The sequence below is a fragment of the Nannobrachium achirus genome, assembly GCF_963921795.1.
Source record: "Nannobrachium achirus genome assembly, chromosome: 13".
NCBI classification, from domain to species: domain Eukaryota; kingdom Metazoa; phylum Chordata; class Actinopteri; order Myctophiformes; family Myctophidae; genus Nannobrachium; species Nannobrachium achirus.
In genome coordinates, this window is record NC_137833.1 from 64,602,397 (window position 1) to 64,620,695 (window position 18,299).

The 18,299-nt window shown below is 40.4% G+C and overlaps 1 protein-coding gene across 2 annotated transcripts in view; it reads right to left on the reverse strand.

Annotated features, from left to right (window-relative positions):
- Positions 1 to 6,759, reverse strand: part of LOC308296878 (endoplasmic reticulum junction formation protein lunapark-B-like) — a 51,411-nt gene extending 44,652 nt beyond the window's left edge. For both annotated transcript variants that reach the window (XM_080740229.1, XM_080740228.1), the window contains exon 1: positions 6,702 to 6,759. In XM_080740229.1, coding sequence (XP_080596355.1) covers positions 6,702 to 6,728 — 27 coding nt within the window. In that variant the 5' untranslated portion in view covers positions 6,729 to 6,759. The remainder of the gene's footprint in view (positions 1 to 6,701) is intronic.
- Positions 6,760 to 18,299: the final 11,540 nt, after the last annotated feature.

Sequence of the window (18,299 nt, forward strand, 5' to 3'; positions counted from 1 at the left end):
AATCGTAACTAGTTAGACCATTGATAAGGTCCATGTGAACTAGTTTGTTGAAGCTTATTCATTATGATGAGCGAGATCGCCCCCTACTGCCGCGGCCGTACTGGAGGAAGGTCGTGCTCCGCACTGCGGACAGTTGCTGAAAGCCTGAAACAACATTCTCCACTGCACAAACTCCACCCCCGATAGCAAAAAGTGAATGGTTTTTTCTGGTTGGCCAGTCAGGGAGTCTCAGGGACCAATCAGAAGGCTGACAAACGGTGAATTATAATGGTGTTTAAAAACAAAATCTAAAATTTGTCACGAACGAGGCCAAGTCTTGCTATGGATAGGGCTGTCACGATTAAGACATTTTACATGACGATTAATTGTCACTCAAATAATTGCGATTAACAATTTAATTGTTGACAATTACATTTCTGTTTGGCTTTAAGGCTGTAGTTGCACATGGCAATCATGACACACTTAAATATACAAATAAACTAGAAGAAGTGCTCTTCCGAGCACATGTCTCCACCAGGCCACGCGTCCTGGTGGTGCTCTAATAGGCAAATGTAAAAAGGGTAGCATGTGTTCTTCACCAATCTTAGACCTTTCATGGCGCCACCATGAGGCTGATTTGAACATTTTGTAGTGTAATTTCTTCCTTGGCCTTCTGCGAATGTGCGTGCACAATTTCATTACAATTGCACGCTGTGTTTGATTTGAGGCATTTTGTTCAAAACGGATCAATCCTGCAAAGTTTGGAGGCCAATCTTAGCCAATCAGGATGGAATATTTAATACGGGTCAGATCCGTCTTGATCATATGACTGTAGAGATACTGTGTACTGATTTGTGTTAATTGTGGGTAAAATCTGAAGGAGTAATATCCAAAAATGTGTCTTACATAAGTCGGCCTCCTGGTGGCGCTATAAAAGGCTGATGTGAAAAATGCAAGGAAAAGTTTTTTCCTTGGCCTATAGGGAGTGCGCTTACAAAGTTTGAAACTGATCGGTGGAGTTATAGGTAAAACCACAAATTGGCCTGTTATAGCGCCACCATGAGGCTGATTTAAAAATGTTGAAGTGGCATTTCTTCCTCGGCCTAGTGGGAATGTGTGTGTGCGATTTCATGTTAATTGCACTCTGTGTTTGTGATTTGAGGCATTTTGTCCAAAACGGACCAATCTTACAAACTTTGAAAGCCAATCTCAGCCAATCAGGATGGAATATGGACAATCAGACAGATCCATGTCGATCACATGACTGTAGAGATACTGTCTACCGATTTGCGTGATTTTTGGACAAAATCTGTAGGAGTACTGGCCAAAAGGTAGTTTTGCACAAATTGGCCTCCTGGTGGCGCTATAACAGGCCCATGTGAAAAATGTGGGGCAGAGGTTCTGAATTGGCATCCAGGGAGTGCGCTTACAAAGTTTGAAACTGATCGGTGGAGTTATAGGTAAAACCACGAATCGGCCTGTTATAGCGCCACCATGAGGCTGATTTCCGAAATTTGATGTGGCATTTCTTCCTCGTCCTAGTGGGAACGTGTGTGCGCGATTGCGTGATAATTGAGCTCTGCGTTTGTGATTTGAGGCATTTTGTCCAAAATGGACCAATCTTACAAACTTTGAAAGCCAATATCAGCCAATCAGGATGGAATATGGACAATCAGATCTGTGTCGATCACATGACTGTAGAGATACTGTCTACCGATTTGCGTGATTTTTGGACAAAATCTGTAGGAGTAGTGTACAGAAATGTGTTTTGCAAACATCGGCCTCATGGTGGCGCTAGAACAGGGCCATCTGAAAAATGTGGGGCAGAGGTTCTGAATTGGCATCCAGGGAGTGTGTGTGCTCATTTTGGCAGCGACCGGGCCAACGGTGCCGGAGATTAGCTGGTAACAATGTCGGAGGATGGACGGACGCACGCACGCACGCACGGACGGACGCACGGACAGGGGCGAAAACACACTCTCCCTCATTCTTCGGCTGGTGGAGACAATTAACTGAAATACCCGATATGTCATCATTTGTAAATGGTATGAGCCAAATGCAGTGTGTCTGAAGAGACTGGAAAACACTGCCTCAAATTCACCAGCAGATGGCAATCAAGTGCAATGAGTAAAATAAAGCTATGAGCAGGGCAACTTCCATATTAAGCTGAAGCATAATTAGTTCATTGGATTGCTCAACGTGTGGTCGGGGGACCCCCGGGTGGTCCTTACGGGGGTTCCAGGGGGTCCCCTCCAAAAGTAGTTAACATATCATCACAATCTTGTTTTTTTGTTTGTTTTTTTCCAACAATATTTTTATGGAATACATTTTTTGTTATATAGAACAGTGGTTCTCAACTTGTGGGTCGGGACCCTCAGAGGGGTCCCCAAATTATTTGGGGGGGGGGGGGGTTCCCAGATGATTAACTTAATGTGCAACAATGTTTTTTTTACCAACATAAAGTCTATAGCACATTTCGAAAGTGACAATTGAAGGACGTGTTAATACCTCTGAAATGACAAATTAAACACTGGCCAAATTGTCAAATATTAGAGGCAGAAATAGTGAAAATAGCTGATCTACATGCAGCATGCAGGGATTAAAGCCCCTAAAAATCCCAAGACTGAAATGTATTTTCAGACAATGTCCCAATATGTGGCTTTTGAAACATGGGCGCGCAGCGCACACCAATATTTGTGGTGTTTCCCTGAAGTTCTAAACTGCCTTCACTGAATGTGTGTGTCAATCCATGCTTCATTGTATAGAAGTATATTCTGAAGTGCTGTTCTATGCTTGTCTGGCCAATTCAAATACTCATATCTTGAAATTATAACTGCGTTTTAGTTTTTATAGATCACTTGACTAGTGTTTCGAGGACTTTGTCATTCACGCCGCATCATTCATGTCATGTAGTCATCGCTACACATCACACAATCCTTATTTTTTATTTTATTCTTGCAGATCTGCACTGATCTCAGACATAGCCCCTATGGAATGCTCAAGACTGAAATCAGAGAACTTTAACCCATTTAGGCCTAGGATTATTGACTGCTTTAACTATTGAAAAATAGCAGATATACAAGCTCACAGCGCGGCACCGAGTGCCGCGCTGCGAGCTTGTAGATCTGCTATTTTGACGCGCTGCGAGCTTGTAGATCTGCTATTTTTTTTAAATCATGATTTTTCTTTGCAAGTCTTTGAATATATCTATTTAAAAGCGAACATTTGTAACTCAAATATTTGCTTCTGGGTGGTCCCTGGAACAACATATTTTGAGATGGGGGTCTGCGGCCGAATAATTGTAATTTTGGGGGTCCTTGACATGAAAAAGTTTGAGAACAGCTGATTTAGAGGAAGGATTTAGAAGTTGGGTCAAAGATCGGGTCAAAGATATTCAAAGACTTGCACTCCTTTTCATGATTTTTCAAAAATAGCAGATCTACAAGCTAGCAGCGTGCTGTGAGCTTGTATATCTGATATTTTTCAATAGTTAAAGCATAAAATAATGGTTAAAGGGGTTCAAATCTAACGCGACTCGGGCGCGTTCCAGGTATTTGAGAGTTAAACCCTGAGCATGCGTGGCACAAACATTTTCAGATGGGGGTTCCACGGCCAAATTCACCCTTTGTCAAGTCCTACCCATTGTCCTGCCCCTCTCCACACCCATTGGTTGCTGTGTCTTGGTGGGACATTCAGTGGGACATTCCATCCACTGCCATGTTAATTCAGTTGCTTCATATTGTTATTCTGTGTGCTCAATTCTAATTTCAAACTTTGTTTCAGTCAATTGGAGCTGCTCAGTGGCAGCATAGTGAATCAGCATGTTTTTAAATGTTTTTATTTCTCCAAAAATTATGTTTTAGCTCATTCAACATAAAAAAGGCGGAACCAGGGCGGGACAAGGCAGATAGAGCCTGCTGGTTGGTCAGTCAGGGACCAACCAGGAGGCTAACAAAGGGTGAATTGTCCATACATCACTTTAGTGGTCCTTTGCCCCAAAAAGTGCAGATAGAGACTGTAGGACTTTAGGGTTTTAAATCACTTTATCTGTATCAACTGGTCTGGCTATCTGCATTCCTGACAATCCATCTGCCTGTCAGTCACACAACAGACACTGATCATGTAATCAATACAATATCTGTCTGTCTGTCTGTCTGTCTGTCTGTCTGTCTGTCTGTCTGTCTGTCTGTCTGTCTGTCTGTCTGGGTGTCTGGGTGTCTGGGTGTCTGTCTGTCTGTCTGTCACGGGCAGATACAAAGCCAGTGTGAACACAACATTAACTGTATCTTTCACATCTCAGGGTTTCCTGCAGCACTTTTTTTTTTTTTTTTTTTTTTCAAAAACACTTTTTGGACCTCCAACAATGTACTAGGCATGATCGCGATCGTGAAATTGCATGTTTAACCCCCATACCAACCCTATCTTTCAAACATGGCAGCCATGTTTGTTTACATTTGAAGAAAACATAAGGGCTGCTATCTCCTGAATGCCTGAACGGATTTCCAAGCAGATTTTTTTGTTTGAAAGCTGTGAAAAGCGTGTACATGCATAGTGCATCATCTGTGCACAAATTCGTACACCAGCGTGCACACTATTTTTTTAACCCTTTGGTGGCGAACCGGCAATATAAGAGGTCCCACTTTACATATGGCACAGAAGAAGTTAAAGGACAACTTCTTTTTTTTATGTATGTTAATGTATTAATGTATGTTTTATAGTATAAACATTTATATCTCCAAAGTAACAAGTAACTAAAGTTAACTTTGTAAGAGTAAAAGTAAAATATTTGGATCCCAGATGTAGTGGAGTAACTAAGTACTGAAAACAGGAAATACTCAAGTGAAGTACAAATACCTGAAAATCTCCTTTGTACAGTATAAGTACAGTACTTAACTCATTGAGTGCCTATCCCGAACTAGTTCGGGATATTCGGGATCAAAAACAATTTTTTATTTGCTATTTTACTTACCCCGAGCTGCTTGGAGCAACGTGGGTGGTCCCGGCTCGCCCAGCGCTCACCAACGAGAGACGCTAGATGCTCCGACGATTTATTCCATTGAAAATGGTTTAAAATAAAGTTTAGACCCCCCCAATGTTCACCCAATGTTCATTGTAGGCGGCGCGACGTATTCCAGGGTGCCTATCCCGAACTAGTCCGGGATATTTAATGAAATGAATGAAATGATAAGAGGCCTTCTGAAGCCTGGCCTGATTTTTCTAGCTACTAGCCGAAAGCTAGCAACCTCCCGGCCGGCCGTTATTTGCGAACGAAATCGCCAATCTCCGCCTAATCCAATGAAAGACCACATCTTTGAAGGCTTATATCTCTGGATTGTGTCTTTAGGGAAGCGGCGCGAGGTTTATTTACGGCGAAATCGCCCAAAAATGATCTTTTAGATGACAAAATGGGAATAGCCATTCTGTTAGCATTATCATCCGGGACCTTTCCATGACGTGCATGAACGTGAGCACGTGAGGTCCTGGAATGTGAGGTCCTGGAAGCTAAAGCGCTCGCCTATGAGAGATACCCTGGCATTCTATGGCCCCTAGAGGGCGCTGGCACTAAAAGAGTTAAGTAAATCTACTTAGTTACTTTACACCAATGTTTTTTTTTTCTTTTTTTTTACTGTGCTGTAGACTTCTATTTATATGGCACGAGTGCTGGTTGATTAACCTGGGGGGAAAAAACAAGTTACACTGTCCTGTGAAAAACGTATTTATTCAATGTTGAATAAATGTGGATGATAGCATGTGGTTGTGTTTTCCGTCATCATGGGCACATTCATGTGTTTTTTTATAGGGCAAAAATAAGAATTAATATTAAAAGTTAAGTGAATTAATTACTTGAATTAATTAAATAATTATCAAAAAAAATCGGCGCACGCGCGAGATCCCCCCTGGTCAATACTTTTTCCTGCAGGAAACCCTGCATCTCAAATTACTACTCTACTTAGTACTCACAAATATAGTAAACACACACACACACACACACACACACACACACACACACACACACACACACACACACACACACACACACACACACACACACACACACACACACACACACACACACACACACACACACACACACACACACACACACACACACACACACTAGGGCATTAACGACTTGTGATTTTTGCAAGTCGACTCAGTAAAAAGTTGAGTTGAAGTCGACTTTATCATTTGATGACGTCATCACATCACACACGACACCCCCAAGTATTTTAGGGGGTCCCCAGATGATTAACTTAATGTGAAACATTGTTTTCTCACTCAACTGTAAACAAACCAACATAAAGTTTAAGTGTATAGAGGGTATCTGCATATTTCTAAAGTGCCAATTTAAGAACTTTTTAATACCTCTAAAATGACAAGTTAAACATTGGCCAAATTGTCAAATATATAGAGGCAGAAATTTTGAAAATAGCAGATCTACATTGCGAGGCGTTGTGAGCATGTAGATCTGCTATTTTCACAATAGAAAGTATTATTATTTTTATTCATTTTCAACTTCGACTCTCTGGTAGGAGTCGACTTGTGTAATGGAGTCGACTGAGTCGACTTTTTCGTTAATGCCCTAACACACACTCACACACACACACACACACACACACACACACACACACACACACACACACACACACACACACACACACACACACACACACACACACACACACACACACACACACACACACACACACACACACACTTACCCTCCATCGTGAGATGACAGCCCCCATCTCTGTTCCTCACAGCCGTCTGTCAGGTGTACTGTATATAAGACACGAAACATGTGACATTAAAATACGCACATTAACCTGTTTAAGACCTGAAGCTGCTTCTAAACATGTCAGTGGTGCTCAAACTTTGTTCATGTCAAGGACCCACTAATGTATTGTGTTTGCCCTCCAACCGCCCCTTTCTCAAAATATGTTGTTCCAGGGAGCCCCAGAAGCAGAGATGTTAGCTAAAAATGTTCGCTTTGAAATATCGTCGTTGTCGGGTGAAAACCTTGTATGTCCAAAACAATTCGTTTTGTATTTATCATTTTAAAAATGATCTAAACGAGTGAGAATAGCCGATCTACAAGCACACAGTGTGCTTGTAGATCTGCTAATTTCACTCAGTTTGTGCGACAGTCTTCTATGATGAAGCAGGGCTTCACTTTACGAAATAAATTACAAATGTGAAACTTGGAGATACGAGGTTTCTTCCTGACAGCAACGATATATGTATATTCAAAGATCTTTCAAAAAATAGCAATCTACAAGCTCATAGCGTGGCACAAGGTGATGTGCTGCTATCTGCTATTTTTGAATAGACAACTGATAAAACAGGGGTCTTCAACAGGGGTTCCAGGACCCCTAGGGGGTCCTCAGAGTTACTACAGGGGGTCCTTCAAATCTTTGTGCAAAAGTTCTCAGAATATGGACATGGTTAATATAAAAAAGGAGAAAAAAAAAGTTTCTATCGCCAAAAATAGCAGAGCTGCGAGGTGTTGTCTGACCATGTAGTTTAAATGAGTGGCAAACTGTCCTGTATTCAAATGCGAATCCCTTTTAGCACAAGCAGGTGTACCCCAGCTATCGGTAAGAAATACATTTACCCCTTTAACTGTGCTTATACTGTAATACAATAGCAAGTGTTCAAATGTATTACAACTATGCTCATTACAATACAATATAATGCATTATAACTGTGATTATAACACAATAGAATCTATTATCATGTATTTCAACTATATCCTGGTGGTCAAAATGAAAAGTCAGTGAGTGATCAGTCATTATGAAGTGTTTGGCCCTGTTTGGCCTAGCCCACTTTTTAGTACCGCGTTTAGTACCACTTTCACAATACACTACCCAGGTCCTTGTAGTGAAAAACCTGGCACAAGGTGGGCGGTGTGGAGTGTGTGTGGTGTGTTGGGCCATGTCAGTCGAAAAGGGGCTAAAGAGTCTCCTCAAATTGGTGGCTTAGGAATGAGACAAAAACCAAAGAATATCCATATAATCAAGTCTCCATGTGGTGAGTAAGCTATCCCTTTAACGTTGTTTAATACAATCAGAAAGGACTTTTCTGTTTGAACTGAATGGGCTGTCAAGGGTTGGTGTTGCAACTCTAGATTCCAGATATTAAAAATAGAATCTAGAGTTGCTTGAGCCTAGGATATGGTTATGGGTATCGGAATCGGGAAGGAAAAATTGTATCCGTACATCTATAAATAAGCAGCCTATTAGTACAGTGGTTCTCAACCTTTTCAGGCCGCGACCCCAAAATAATCATATTTTAACTGGGGACCCAATCACCCTACGAGCACTAAGAGTTGAGGCATTACATTTTGTATAACACGGTTCAATTGTGAAAATAGCAGATCTACAAGCTCACAACACCTCACGCTTTCACAATGTATGCCTCTAATATTTGACCAATGTTTAATTTGTCATTTTAGAGGTATTAAAACGTCCTTAAATTGTCACTTTAGAAATGTGCAGATACCCTGTATACACTTACACTTATGTTGGTTTGTATACTGTTGAGTGAGAAAACAATAATGCACATCATGTTAATCATCTGGGGACCCACTTGGGGACCCCCCCTGGGGGGTCCTGACCCACAGTTTGAGAACCACTGTGTTAGTAGGCTAGTAGTAATAGTGGTAGTAGTAGTTACATATCCCCTTTTCGACTGCTGCATTAGCACCACACCGCACCGAACCGCACCTCACCACACCGCACCACACCACATAAAAATATCTACATTTTCCATTAAACAAAAGTACCCCTATCGGTAAGAAACAAATTGACCCTTTTAACTGTGATTATAATACAATATAGATTTGTATTACAACTATCCTAAATTATAATACACTATAATGGATTATAACTGTGATTATAATACACTATAAAGTATTAATGTATTACTATGATAATTATAATAAACTATAATAGATTATAATAGTGGTTATAACACAATATAGCCTAATCTATTATCATGAATTACAACTATATCCTGGTGGTCTAAATGAAAAGTCAGTGAGTGATCAGTCATTATGAAGTGTTTGGCCCTGTTTGGCCTAGCTCAGACCTACTCTAGATTGGATACTTTTTTAGTACCATGTTTAGTACCACTTTCACACCACTCTACCCAGGTCCTTGTGGTGGAAAACCTGGCACAAGTGGGCAGTGTGGTGTGGAGTGGAGTGGAGTGGTGTGGTGTTGGGTTCAATGGAAAAGGTGCTATATATAGTAGTATTAGTAGGCATATTAAATATGATATGATTACATTTGTAATCAAGTACAAACTCAATCATTCAAGTGAGTGTATTAATGTAATGTCATCTACGTTACATCATTGGCACTGGCAGTGCCATCAACATTAAGTTAGCACCAAGCGCTAAAGCTATGTAGACTGCAAAGCGGGTCAAACGTGCACGAGCGTGCACGCTTCATTCAAATACGAAAACAAAGCAGATGATTTTTTTTTCGTTATATATGTATATATAATATATACTTGCATTGTTTTGTGTGGGAGAAGCCAGGCAGCAGGAGGAGCGGGTAAAAGAGGCAGCAGCTGCACTTTCAACTGTCATCCACGGCCACGCACAGCTGTTTTGTTTTGTTTTGGCTCCGACTGCCTCTCGCCTATGTGAAGTGAGCTGCATTAGCGTTAGCTGCAATAAGACTTCCGGGGAAAATTTCTTCAGAATAAGAGGCAACCCCTGGGGCAATTGAAAACATTTTTGAACACATTCAATTGATTCAAAACATAGATTAAGCATTTAAACGAACACACACAATGCTAATTTTGTTTCTGGGTATTTTTCTTTTTTTTTAAATAAACATTAAAACAAAATTATAAATGGATAAATGCAGTCACCGGAGTGCATAGCCTTTACAAATTGGGCACTGGACAGGACAAGTGTTATGACAATTAGAAGTACACCAGTATAGAGACATACTGTACATCATACACGTATTTTTGAAATACATTATACATACATAATACAAAAAAATAATACAACAAAAAAAAACATTATAGTTTACTTTTATTTTGAAGGCTGGAGCCTGGCTTATTACAGCCACTCCCAGGCCGGAAACGCTAATGCAGCTCACTTCATGGAGCTCTGCCTCTCTGCGGCGCGACCAGATGAAGTCATGTGACACTGCCCTGTTACCCAGGGTTCTTTGCGTTGTAGTTCTCTATTCCACTGTTTCTCTCACTTTCACATTTCAAGGTCTCCTCCCTTCCCCCAAATTACTAATTTTCTATCAATTTAATACTAGACTGACCCCATGGAGACTTGAGTTCAATTTAAATTTGTATTACATTTTTTTTGTTTTATATTAAAATAATTTGATTGTTTGGTTCCGGATGGAGATCCAAATGCACTTGGGTCTCCTTCTGGGATCAATGGGGGTACATTTATTAGTAGGCCTACAATCAAATTATTGCAATAAAATGTCCGAAGACAGTAATCTAAGAAAAAAGGAAAAAGAAAATGTAACTGCTCCCAAACGCTTCTTGTGGTACAGAAATGGCCTACGGATCAACTGATGAAGTTCATAAGGACTTTTATTTTATCCCATGAAAATGCACCGTGAAATACTGGAAAAATACAAAGTACATACAAATATATTAGTCACAGTTACAAACATCTCACATAGACAACCATACAGTAGCTTTTAAATGACCATTCAAATGTTACATCACAATATGCCAATAACAAACAATTAGGTTCAATGCCAACATATACAAACAAACAATATAACCAGTGTTCTACCACTTTTTGTGGTCACATGTTCAGATACTGGATTCTGATTGGCTTAAAACAGTGGTAAATCAGTCAACAACCTTGAGTTGGCTCATGGACCTCGCCCACTGTTGTGTTGCAGTTGTAACATAACTAAATAACCTTGCAAGTTACAACTGTGTTTTCTTTCATTTATATGGTAGAAGTGGTAGAAAAGCAATTTACCATTCGAGGGTCGTGGGTTGTTGGCTGATTTACCACTGAAACAGTACCCTGTGCGCCTTCCTGTACCAAATATTAGGAGTAGCTAATTATAACTGTTATTTCTTTTAGAAACCCCTTTTGGCCCCGTCTTAATCTTTAATATGGAGCCTCACACAGTGAACTCCCCTCTCTACAGAACCTCAGTCTGTTCTTAGCTTGCATTTCATGACAGTAGGCCTACTTGTAATCATTGGTACAAGGTCAACTAAAAGGAGATCCTTGTAAGCTTGTTGGCTTATTTACACAGGAACCACTTTATGTATCTCATATAACATAGGATATCAGTAACAAGGGAATGGGCTTTTCATTGTTTTAACCAGTGGTTCTCAGTGGTGGTGGTAGGCCTACCAAAGTTTTTTACTTGAGTAAAAGTATCATCAATATTATCAATGTTTCGATAAATTGAGTACAAAGGACCCCATGGAACAAGCCATACTTACCGGTATACTTTTTTGGGAAAAATATTTTTAGCAGTACTGAACTGTACTTCTGTGTACCTGTCTCTGCAAACTGTAAGTAATCAATCAATCAATACTGCAATTTAGAAAATAAACTCACAAGTTAAACTCAGGAATTAAAAATAAAAAAAAGTATCGGCATCAAAATATAATTAAAGTACCAAAAGTAGAAAGTGTTCATTATGCAGAATGTCGCATTGGACAAGTTATCAAATGTATAAAAAATATTTCGAAAAGAGCGGATCTACAAGTTCACAATTTGTCACATTGCGATGCGTTTTGAGCTTGTTGATGGTTATTTTCAATACATGCAGTAAGTGCTCATAATAATAGCCTAGTGCCTGGCTGGCCCCTAGTTGGTTATTTTGTGGTTGTTTTCCTAGGCTTGGTTGCTTATTTCTCAGAATCTGGCAACACTACCAGAAATGATACATAAAGCTGTTTGGATGCCTCAATAATATTATACAGTGTGCACATAAACAACTATTGATTGGAAACAACCTGTGATATGCATTTATACAGTATATATACAGTATATATACAGTATATATATATATATATATATATATATATATATATATATATATATATATATATATATATATAAATATATACAAATACATATACATATATACATATACATATATACATATATATACACATATGAGTGCATCTCTCCACTCCGACATGTCTCCTTTCCGACATGTCTCCATTCCGACACTAACCCTATCTCTAACCCTAACCCTAAACCTTAGGCCCATGGGAGTGTCGCCACTCCGACAATAAGAAGTAAATTTCGGAGTGGCGACATGTCGGAATGGAGAGAGCCTCCCCACACATATATATACATATATATATACATATATATATACATATATATATACATATGTGACGGAGAGAGTCGCAGCCCCAGCCTTGAAGCCTCAAAAGTCTAGTATCTCCTCTCTTTGGTCTAGTGGTTAAGATATTGGACTTTCATGCAGGAGACCTGGGTACGAACCCGGGTGGGGAGGTTTGGATCACCTCTGTTACATTGGTGCTGTGACCCGGATTCAGGCTTCCCCGTAGGAGGAGGTCAAAGTGGGGTGAGTGTGACGGAGAGAGTCGCAGCCCCAGCCTTGAAGCCTCAAAAGTCTAGTATCTCCCCCGGACCAAAAAAATGGCTCTTTGGTCTAGTCGTTAAGATATTGGACTTTCACGCAGGAGACCCGGGTACAAACCCGGGTGGGGAGGTTCGGATTACCTCCGTTACATATATATATATATATATATATATATATATATATATATATATATATATATATATATATATATATATACTTATTATTATTACTAGAAAATGCCGCTCATATCTAGAAATCGCGCCCTAACGGGCGCTCACATTTGATCATAGTCATTGAAGACACAGAACTGTTTTAAAGTAGCAGTGTTTCTGGCAATATCAGCCAAAAGACAAATGAACAGACAGACAGTTGTTACTTTGCTCTCTCTCTCGCTCTCTCTCTCTCGTGGTGCCCCCTCTCTCTGTTACTTTATCGTTTGAGAGAGAGAAATGTATATCTGTGCACAAACACGTAACGTTACGGAGCTGCTGTGCGACGTGTATCTTGGGAATTTGGAAAGATAATCTACTGTCCCGTACTGGGAAAGATCATAATGTCTGCACTACACTGTTCCTGCCACCAGGGGACACAGTAGGCCCACTACACTCATCAGTACACTGCACCGCGTGGAACTATTTGTAAGTCTGTGTTTCGGCCGGAAGGTTTATAATGGACGTACTATGATGTAATTCGCGTCATAGCATTAAATTATTGTTTTGTTTAATTGTACATCGTGCAAGTACAAGATGTTCAGGGAAAGCAGCTAGGAATGTAGGGGGGAAATGCAGCGATGTATGTGTGAAAGGTGGAATCTGTAGAAGCAGTGGTGTGAGAGTCTATCAATGACATGCTTAAACAACACCAGGAGCTGGCCTGTCTATTATAGTAGAAAGATATTTCTGGACCGATTAACTGACAAAGGACACAATCGTTGAGAAATCATTTATTCACAATGGTCTAGCTGGCTGCCATCAGGCTGCCATAGACTCCAATGCATTTCACACAACTTCCGGTTCCAGTTTTGGCGTCAATGGCGCATGCCCGGCCAGTTCGCCGACCATACCTTGTTTATAATATATCTTGGTCACACCTGAATCTCTGCATGGTGATTATTGGTGCTTGCTCAGTGATTTGAATCAGCTGTGTAGAGGAAGTGAGCTTGTTGGGAAACTTGTGGATGACTGAAACTTACACTGTTTATTGAATTAACATTAAATGTTAATGTTGAAGGACTAATTCATTCCATCGCTGTTTGTTGGGCTCAGTCATTACTTTTAGCGTTGTATGCAGACAACAAGGTAGGCCTACGTTTGTTTACTAATGTTCACTGGTGTAAAGCACTGTTTCCCAAACTGTGGATCGGGACCCATTTTGTGGGTTAGGGATAATATTTTTATGGGTCACATAATACCTAATATTATGGGTCATATTAATACATAATAAATAAATAAATAATCCAAGAAATTCCATAAATTGGAAAACAATTGTTGAAGAAGTAGTGAAAATAGCCAATCTATTCGCGCCACATTGTGAGCTTGTAGATCTGCTGTTTTCACTATTTTGGGTCCCAGACAAACAAATTATTTATATTTTGGGTCACAGGCTAATACGTTTGGGAACTACTGGTGTAAAGTGACTGAGTAGGCTATATTTACTCAAGTAGGCTACTTATAGTCCAATAAAAATAAAGCTGAGGTTAGAAAAAATTGTGTTATTTAGTTTTTCAACTGATTCTGACAGGAAATTAGGTCTACTAGCCAGGATAAAAAATCTACCATAATCTGCTCACTGCAAATACCCACAGTGGCCAAATCAAGTTGGGCTCCCATCGACTTTCTATACAGGAGGAAAATACCCAGAAAAAAATCTGCTTTAAGTAGGATGTGAGGGGTCTAACTAGGGGTTTGTCATGATGCTGAATCCATTGCAAGCATTTGTTTTGCACAAAAAACATTCATTGGCCCCAGAAAACGCCCACAAAACTGATGAAAAGTGATGACTCATCACTTTTCATCACTAAACCATCATTTTCTGGGGCCATTTTTAGCCCAAGGAATGTTTTTTGTGCAAAACAAATGCTTGCAATGGATTCAGCATCATGACAAACCCCTAGTTAGACCCCTCACATCCTACTTAAAGCAGATTTTTTTCTGGGTATTTTCCTCCTGTATAGAAAGTCGATGGGAGCCCAACTTGATTTGGCCACTGTGGGTATTTGCAGTGAGCAGATTATGGTAGATTTTTTTATTCTGGCTAGTAGACCTAATTTCCTGTCAGAATCAGTTGAGAAACTAAATAACACAATTTTTTCCAACCTGAGTGGATTTTTTTCCTAGAATTACTAGACTATTAAGTAACATTTTGAGATGTTTGTACTTTACTTCGGTATTTCCATTTTAGTATTTTTACTTCTACCACACTACATCTCAGAGGCACATAGGCCTATTGTACTTTTACTCCTCTACAATTATTTGAAAACTTGAATTACTAGTTACTTTGTAGATTTTGATTATTATTAATTACAAATCATACTTTAAACACTACTGTACTCGAGTATATGACATGTACTTCTGAATGATGGAACAAAGACAACACTCAACCTTTGCTTCAATCCATTTACTCCTCATTCATTATTTCATCACCAATTTACTATTCTGGTGCTGCTTGCCTTAGATAATGGTTTCTGTACTGCTCCTGGATAAATGCTTAAGAAACACAATCCTTGTGTTTTCTTTTTATTGATTGATTGGTTGGCCAGTCAAAATTGTTTTGGCGCACGGGCCTGAGTTTGAGTATCACTGGCATACCCTTTTTTATCATCAATTTTAAAAGACATGGGACCATAATTTAACCTAGCACATATCATGGTGATTGAAACTTAAGTGTAAAGTTTAAATGGAGTAGGGTTTGGTACCAGCAGGGGGGGAAACAGCTAAACTAACGGCCGTTCATAGGAACTTGTTCTTCCGGGTTTGTTTCAACTGAATTCCACAGAACTTCCCCCTTGTGACAAGACCCACTCCAGCTCACCTCTCCTCACCTCACCACCTCAGACATGGCTGACAGTGACAACCTCCTGGATGCTGCCTGCCAGAGTCATCCACCACGAGCCAAGAGGACGAGACTGGAATCTGAACATGTGAGTTACTGTGTGTTCAAACAGATGTTGGCCTGCAAGCTGCAGTGTGTCGACAGCTGACACATGTAGCAGATGAATTAGTTGTCTGTCTGATTATAAATCTGTCGGCGTTGCACTTTCAGGAGGACGGCACCGGTGTACCTCCATCCTCCCTGGACGCTGAGATGTTTGAGGAACCCAGTCATCGCTACGAGGTCCTAGGGGCTCTCAACAGGCTGCGTCTCAGCGGGACCCTGTGTGATGTGACTCTGTGCTGTGAGGGACAGGAGTTCCTCTGTCACCGTGCCGTTCTGGCCTCCTTCAGCTCCTACTTTGAGGTAAAGAAACACATTCATTGATCTGCTGTCGTCAACTCATTTACTGCCAGAGTTTGTTTATTTATTCATCATTTTCTGCCAGCATTTTCACAACGTTTTTACCCAAAATTTGAAAACCTATAGTATAATATTGTCGCTGTCGGGTGGAAACCTTGTATCTCCAAGTTTCAAATGTGTGCGTTCTTTCGCAAAGTAAAGCCCTGCTTCATCGTACAAGGCCGTCGCACAAAGGTAGTGAAAACAGTCGATCTACAAGCACACAACGCCTCGCGGTGCGAGGCGTTGTGTGCTTGTAGATCGGCTGTTTTCACTAGTTTTTGGACATACAAGGTTTTCACCCGACAACAACGATATGCGTCAATCCAATCCGGCCATCGATGGTCTCAAAAGATGCACATGGATGTCATGAAGAAGTCCAGTTTCGATAAGCCCAAGTAAAGTTAAACCGTATTGAATGCAGGCTGCTCCAGAGTGTTTTCCGCAGAGTCACTCTGCATTTACATGCACAACATGTATTCATTCAGAATGAACTCATTCCGAATAGAGATTCATACCCAAACGTTTACATGGAACCTGAAGACAGGTCTATTCTGATTCAAACATTATATACTACCCCTCCAGACCGGAATGAAAATTCATTCTGAATGGATATTCTATTCCATTCTGAGGTGTTTATATGAGCATTTTCATTCTGAATGAGCAGTCATTCTGAATACAAGCGGAATATACCTGATAAATATATTATTAGTAAACAACAACACCTTCTTATTCCCCTATGAGATACAATGATCCATCACACAGAAATAAGACAGGAGAGTGATCAGAGTGAGAATGGAATGTTCTACTATGGAGAGAGAGTAGCCTATTCAAGACAAAGGTACAACAGAATAATCAATGGTTCGTGCTCTCTCTGACATTATGTTTTGACATGAGTATAAGTATGGTCATTTCATCAGTCAATGGATGACGTTTCAACAGTTCATAGGATATGTTTCTTGTCCACAAATGACAAGACAAAGAGTCCATATACAGGGTTCCTGGGGGGAGAGATGTCCTTGCTGGTGTCTGGATGACACCAGATGTCCCAGGCCGAGCCTTATAACCAGGCCTGGAATTTCATCGTTTTAGGGGCAAGGCCACTTGGCCTTTAGTGTAGTCCATTTTTTGAGGGCCCAAAAGCCAAATGCCGGGGCAGGAAGGCCATCAAATAAAACAACAATTTTAGTCCATTTAAATAATGAATTTAATTTAAATGTTACATTTAATATGTAGAATATCTGCTGTGAAATAAATAAATGGGTATTTACAATCTGATGCTCAGCCTCAGCCCTGTACAAATCAAAGATACTGGATTGGTTTATAAATGGGAACTCAACACTACACTGTTGTCTACATGACAAGAAAGACACTGGTGTCACATGTTAGCAAGACAGAGACAGAGGAGAAAGTGGTACAGTCAGCTGGGGCATTAAGGCCACTGTGGCCTCAGGGCATGCCATATTTTGGAGGGGCACAAGGCCAAACTGAGGGGCAACGACGGCCATGGCCTTCATGGCCTCCCTGAAATTCCTGCCCTGCTTATAACCCAAAACAATTCCCATTGTTTAGGTACAGGCTCCAGGCAGTTGATAAGGCCTGAATTCTACCAGACGGAGACCTTGTGTGTGTACTGTACATGACATTATATGACACAGTCACTGTGCCTTAGGGTCAGGTGGTCATCAATATGTATTGATAAAAAGATGATATGAACTATAACAAAATACCTATCAATATCTGCCCATGTAAACGCAGCCTGAGATGAGACTGTTTTTTTTTCTCTCTCTCAAACGCATGGTCATGTCTCATGTGATTGACAAGACATGCATTCTCAAAGAGAAGCCTGGAATTAGCCAGTAGCTATGCCCGTCCCAAAAAGCTGTTGTCCAATGCTAGCTAAGAATAACTTAGAATAACAGCACTGGCAAGCTGCCGGTTGCTAAACTAGCATTGGACAAAAGCTTTTTCAGGAGGGGCATAGCTACTGGCTAATTAAGTGTTAACATAACTTAGTGAAGAGCTCCCTCTAGTGTTCCCTCTGAGATTACATTTTCGGCCTGGTCTTTCACATGAACCCAGCATCACCATGAACACTCAAACCATTCTCCTTTTCAACCTGTTCAGGCCATGTTTACAACTGACATGAAGGAGTCCACACAGGACAGGGTGACCATCACAGGCGTAGAACCTCGGATGATTGGATTGCTGGTGGACTATGTCTATACATCAAAGGTGTCCATCTCC